The sequence below is a fragment of the Leptidea sinapis genome, chromosome 17 (genome assembly GCF_905404315.1).
Source record: "Leptidea sinapis chromosome 17, ilLepSina1.1, whole genome shotgun sequence".
Taxonomy (NCBI): Eukaryota; Metazoa; Arthropoda; class Insecta; order Lepidoptera; family Pieridae; genus Leptidea; species Leptidea sinapis.
The window spans coordinates 12,935,226-12,942,105 of record NC_066281.1 but is presented as its reverse complement, the minus strand read 5'-3'; the positions used below and the strand labels follow the sequence as shown (position 1 = coordinate 12,942,105).

Below are 6,880 nucleotides of genomic sequence, written 5' to 3'. Positions count from 1 at the left end.
AAGGCCCATAGCTAGCGACCACGTCTGCGTTCCGTATGTCATCTTTTTGCAATGAAAATAAGGGACGTTCAGCTGATGGTAAATGATACGCTCTACCCATTACAATGCAGTGCCGCTCAGGATTCTTGAAAAACCCAAAAATTCTGAGCGGCACTACAGTTGCGCTCGTCACGTTGAGACATAAGATGTTAAGTCTCATTTGCCCAATAATTTCACTAGCTACGGCACCCTTCGGACCGAAACACAGTAATGTTTACACATTACTGCTTCACGGCAGAAATAAGCGCCGTTGTGGTTCCCATAATCTAGCCGGCATCCTGTGTAAAGTAGCCTCGTACTGGTAAAAGTTTGATAGGGTCCTGACGTAGCGACATCCTTGGCTACTTCTATTCGCATTCTCGGTTCTCAGCTCCGGTCGAGAATGACATGCACTGTAGATATAGTTTGGACGCCCACTGCCTCAACCCGGGCCGCTAGAGTAAACAGGAACAGGTAAGTTATGTCTCTTAACTCCATCCACAAAATATCAATCTACTGTCGTAATTCCTCTTTATTTGACCAACTCATTTATCAAAACCTGAAGAAACAACTTGTTTCATATTAAAGAACGCTGTTTTCATTAACCATTAGCTGGTACATCTGCTGCTGAAGATCCGCGACCTCAATTATGTGCAAGTGTTGAGCAAGCGCCATCATTGTCGATGCTGACATGTTGCTCAATCAGCTTCGATAAGTCATTGTACCCGATTAGCTAATTATTATTATGAAGGTATAACATATTTAAATTATACATATATTCTTGTCAATTATTTACATTTCTTATGGTCAGTTATGATCAAATGATTTGATATTAGCTGACCACCCCCGAATATTACAGCACTAGATAATTTTCCTTTAAATTCATTGCCCCGTCGGATTTTATTAATAAGGCATTCCTACCTTCTGAAATGAACTATAATAAAAATAACACATTCAATTTTTTTTATACAAAATTTGATATAATTGTACTTATTGTACGTCAAAAACTACCCATACGAAAATTTAAGAGACCCGAGAAGAACGGACGCAAGAAAGCGGGACTTTTATTTATAAAATTTTACCATAATAAAATTTGTTTTAATTTTTTTTAGCCTGAGACCGTTCGCTCCATTCCCAATCAGTGGTATCATTAAGAAAATGGTTAAGGAAGCAGACACAGGGTGAGCCCGACCCGTCATAGCATAGGCACTAGTAGCTTACAAGATATATACATTGATATAATATAATAGTAGACCTGCCGAGTTTGTGCATTATTAAATCTAATTATTCTGGGTGTTTGTACCTATGCCACCGAGAAAGACTGATTCACTGATGCATTGTGGCAAGCCCCCGTACCATTAAGGGTTTGTTTCATTCCGAAGTTTTGCCAAATAAAGATGACGAAAGTTTTCTCTGATGTTCTTTTATGTAAAATTCATTTCATCGGGGCAATGAACAGCCTTTATCCTCTTGGAAGGTTCACTATAAGTCGTGGTGATTTTTGAAATCGCATGAAAAGACTCAAGACTTGTCGTTTTTTTTATATATGTATCAAATATTTATAAATTTTCGTGGTGTGAATCAATTCATTGACTTCCTGATAAACAAACAAATATAATATTTATGATTTGATGGTGAATAGTGGGTTGTATTAGTATTAATAGTAATAAATACATTTTAATAAACATAATACCGTAAGCAGTAATGTGTAAACATAACTGTGTTTCGGTCTGAAGGGCGCCGTAGCTAGTAAAATGATTGGGCAAATGTAAATGTTAATGTTATGTTACAAATCTTATTGAACACCATTGTAGTGCCGATCAGAATTTTTGGGTTTTTCAAGAATCCTGAGCGGCACTGCATTGTAATGGGCAGGGCGTATCAATTACTATCAGCTGAACGTCTTGCTCGTCTCGTCCCTTAATTTCATAAAAAAACCTGGGTAGCCCTTTCTACTCTGCATCGTCGAATCGATGAACGAAGAAAAGTAAGAAAAGATTGGGTCTTAGCACCAAGACTGCTTTCAATAGACTGCAGGTATTGCGACTTATTATAAAAGCAATCGTTAAGCATATTATTAAATTGCGAGGTTGGATTATTAATACATCTAGATAGATTATGACAGCTGTGAAAACGTCGAAAAAGAGTCAACCTCTACTTTGTGCAATGCACGCACACTAACACAAAGTGTCATACAAATTTTGAGTGTAGGACGTAGCGTGCCACGCACTTTAAACTATTAAACCTGGCCTGTTTTCATCAGTTGTTGCAAGAGACTCTATCTAGACGTATAAATTATCTAAGATTGCAGGCCTACTTTATAAAAGGTTAAGGTTAGGACTAACTTGGACCATTTCACCAATTACAATCTTAAGCTGAAATGTACAATCAATACTAATTCACGGCCCCTACATTGTGCTATATTTTATATCCCCGATATTGCGCGCCACACTAAGTTACTGTGTGTGACACAATATCAATTAGATAATTTCTTTTAAAAAATAATCTATAGTAAGTTGGACTTGTACACGAATTGTACAATTAATGACATAAGACTATGCACTTTTTTATAATATTTATTTAAAGAAATGGCGGCCATCTTAAAATTTGCCATTTGGGTTTTGATTAACTGTTGTTATTCACGGGTTTGTCAGCTGCGCCAGCTATTGCGGCTCATGATATACAACAGACAGACGGACAGACATGGGAATTTTAATTATGAGCGGGTTCCCGTTGTATAGGTATATTATATAAACTTAAAAACACCTGAGTATCCAACCGGCTGCATAAATGTATGCAATTATTGTGAGGACATAACATAACTAATGACAATATTAAAGTGTAACCACTGAATTAAAAGTTTAGAAACTAAATAAGTACCCAATAGTTTATACGAAAGTATCTATACTCTATGGTATAAGTATTTCTTGAAACGTAGACAATGTTGTCTAAGTTTGTGAATACGAGGCTTAAATGGCTACTAAATTGTACAAGAATTAAAACCATTTACACAAAACCCAAAATATGTCAAAATAATGATAATAATTTAGTTTAATAATATCTCTACTATACTTCTCTTAGAAAGTAAACTTTTGTAATATAGAAGCTAGAACGTACAACGTATAGATGTTAAAAAATAAAATGTTGAAAATATTTTAAGTATTATGAAGTGAAGGCTGACAAAGTTAAAATTCGCTATTCTCTGAAATTAGAACTATTAATTAAATGTTCAATTTAAAATTGCATCTGTAACATCATATTATCATATAGTGACAATGGTAGCTTAAACTTAACTTGACAGTAAATAAAAAGAAGGTTAATTTTAATTGGAGGCTTTAAAGAACAATTAGAATTTGAGAAAGAAGAAAAAATACATTTTCACTATAACATGAAGCTTATGATTTTCATTCATTGATGACGATAAAATAAAAGAAAAATTATTTTAGAATATTTTATTACAAAAACAAGAAATCTTAGAGATAATAAATCGTCATTTAGTAGTTAGGTCAACTTATTTACAGTAATTAGTTCCTATTACTTATATGATTAATATGATACGATCATTTCAACTTAGAAATATAATAATACGTCATTATAAAACAAAGCTAGCAATATATTATGATTTACGACACAACCATTCAATATTTAACACGGCGGTAGGAGCCACTGTCGTCCGCCGGCCACATTGTTCCACCGTCAGAGAAACTATATAAAACTGGAACTGATATAATTCAAACTTAACAAGAGCACGAGCAGTCCGTGTTGGAGTCATTCCTCAGTAGCGCTGCCAGGCGCAGGAGGTGTTGCCAGAGGCGGAGGTGACAGCGGCGGCGGCGGAGCGCGGCGCCGCGCCCTGACGTCACAGCTCCGAGAAGAACTCCGGCGAGGAGTGAGGCGTGGGGGGAGCGTGTCCTGCGTGCTGAGGCACCGCGTGCTCACGACCCACCAGCGCCAGCCGCTGCTTGAGCACGTCCCGCTCGTGCGTGACGCGGGCCACCTGCAGCTGCAGCAAATGCAGCTCATCCTGCAGAGACCTGTTCGCCAGCTCCAGCTCCTGCCGTTGTTGCAGTCTTTTACTCCGACAGTTCTGCGCGTAGCCTCTATTCTTGAGCGTCCTCCGCTTCTGCTTTAGCCTCGTGACGTCTTCTCTTGGGAACCCGTGAAGTCGTTTGTTGAGCTCGCGGACACTGAGCGTCATGAGCAAGTCGTCACTTATGAGGTCGTCGCCACAAGAAGAAGTCTGGTACGATGGATGGAGCCCGGTGCGGGGCGACAGAGCCGAGCACGAGCTGGCCGGCCGGAGCGCGACCTGCTGCATGTGATGCTCCTGGTCTCTCCATTCCCGTCGGTCCCACTCTTCGAAATTTCCACAGGGAACTGTCCGCATGTCTAAGGGCTCTCTCATATGCGGTAACCAAACAACATCCTCGGCCGGTCCGGCTCGACAGGGACTCCGGCCCAGCGGCGCGGGTGGTGTCTCTGGGGGTGTGCTGGGGTCAACGGCGATAGCGAGGTGAGGCTGAGGGTAGGGGCCCGCGTCCGGCCACTGCCTGCAAGCGCGCGCGCAAGGGGGAAGCGTCTCTACCAGATCATGCCATCCGCTGCGGAAAGGTTCCCGTTTAACAAGGTGGTCCTCGAGATGGTCGAGCTCAAAGTTTTGAACATACTCGTCGGCGAGTTGGTCTTCGTCAGCTTCGCGTTGTGGTTGCGGGGTCAGAGTCTGCATGGCACTCGACTGGGAGCAGTCGACGAGCGCGTGGTCTAGCATGGGAGCGTGCGAGACGCGCGCCGGTCGTCAGCGAACTGCCGCGAGCCTCCGGGGCGGGGGCGGCCCGGCGACACTCCGCCCTGTAGCCCAATACAAACCTGCGGCGCGCGCACGGTCACTCAGGCCCGCGAGTACAGACGCACTTGTAATGAGAGACCGCGGCATAAATATGACATAATAACAGACTAACTACTACATGCCTACATCTTTGTATGTAACATCCAAACATTCAATACGTACGAACAACTCATACAACCTTATGGCAACGTAACCTGATATGTGCCTGATATGCAACGGTTTTTGCATATGAATGCATATAGATCACTTTGAATATATAATATTTATAATAAATACTATATCATTCAACGACAATATGATTAGTTAGTACCATCAAGTTATCACGAAGGTCACCCTTGCCCTTAAGTTAATTAATATACCGAATCAACTGCGTAACTTTCAAAGAATAATATCCATTTAGAATTATATTATACATGCTTACTGTTAAACTCACCGAAACACTAGTTGTTTTGGACGTAAATATTCAAATAGCTCTTCGTCGTACGCTTCTTTTTTATTATAATGTTTTTTTTTTAATTTTTTATTATAATATTGACAGTTGACACACTTTTTACAGATATTATTTTGCCCCAAATTAGGCATATATAGCCTGTGTTATAAGTTGCAAGACAATATACTTAATACAATAAACTTAAACATACATAAATACATATAAACATACATGACTCGGAAACAAACATTCATATTCATCATATAAATGCTTGCACCTACCGGGATTCGAATCCGGGACCTCTAGCTTAGTAGGTAAGATTGCTAACCACTCGGCTATACAGGTATACATGGCCTCTTGACATCATAAGGGATCACTGATCACTGATTTTATATCATGACTAGCTGACCCGGCAAACATTGTTTTGCCATATAAAGTATAATTCACGCGATAGTTTTATAAGTAATAAAATATTGCCTATATTATAGCCTGTACATCATTTTGTTCTATTGTCAATAGTTTTTGCAGCGCACGCAAAAATAGTTTTTCGATTTTACACCTTTTGTTACAAAATAGCAATTTTATTACGGACCCCTAATTTTGAAAAAAAAAACATAGCCTATAGCCTTCCTCGATAAATGGACTACCCAACATTGAAAGAATCATTCAAATCGGACCAGTAGTACCAGAGATTAGCGCGTTCAAACAAAAAAACAAACATTGCAGCTTTATAATATTAGTTCAGATATCTTTAGCTGACAGCCTGTACTCGATTTAATGTAACAAAAATTTGAACTACAAAACAAATGCTTTTCACATACACCATATATATATGCTGTATACTGGTACCACAATACCACTTTTAACTTGTCTGTCTGTAGGTATAGAAATGGTTGGATCGATTTTACCAAACTGACTGAAATTTATTAAAAAATAAAAAACTTAGGCTTCTATTTGAAAATAATGCGATTTCCACTAAAATAAGGCTTAAAAACGTCGTGGGGCGGGTCGTTCATTCCCTAAGTTATGGTCGAAGGTAATAAAGTTATGATTCAAATCAGCTAAGTTGCTCATATACACGAGGCTTTGGGTTGCAGCCCGTGTCGTAGGGCGTAAATCAGTCGAGTGTCTAGCTAGATTAAGTTGCTCACGAGTTTCATACACACTTTTGAGGAAAAAACAAACATGTGGGTGGGACAAACAAACATAAATCGCTCAAACAAAATATGAATATTATAGGAATAAGCACTCAAGTTTCTACTGCACGCGCAAAATGTAAGGTAAATGATTACATGATACAGCCTACATCAAAAATATAATTTTAGTGATAAAATGCATATATTTTATAACAAATTAATGTGAGTTAAAAGTAATTTAATAATAATAAAATGTTTGTTCGTCTTAATTAGTTACACATTTATGCTTCCAAAAATGTAAATGGATTTTTAGCAGCATAAAACATATTTGTTGTTACAAAAAAAAATGTATTAGCCGGTTAAATTAAAAATGCAGCTAGTAAAATGCATAATTTGCAGTTAAGTAGAAACATAAATAAGTAGAATGATATGAAAGAACATTGTATTAGC

General features: G+C 38.7%; 1 protein-coding gene across 1 annotated transcript; it reads right to left on the bottom strand.

Annotated features, from left to right (window-relative positions):
* Positions 1-3,515: 3,515 nt before the first annotated feature.
* LOC126968977 (transcription factor MafA-like) lies at positions 3,516-4,806 on the bottom strand. The gene has a single exon (XM_050814237.1). The coding sequence runs from the start codon at positions 4,784-4,786 to the stop codon at positions 3,878-3,880; it is 909 nt and encodes a 302-aa protein (XP_050670194.1). The 5' UTR covers positions 4,787-4,806; the 3' UTR covers positions 3,516-3,877.
* Between the last annotated feature and the right edge of the window lie 2,074 nt (positions 4,807-6,880).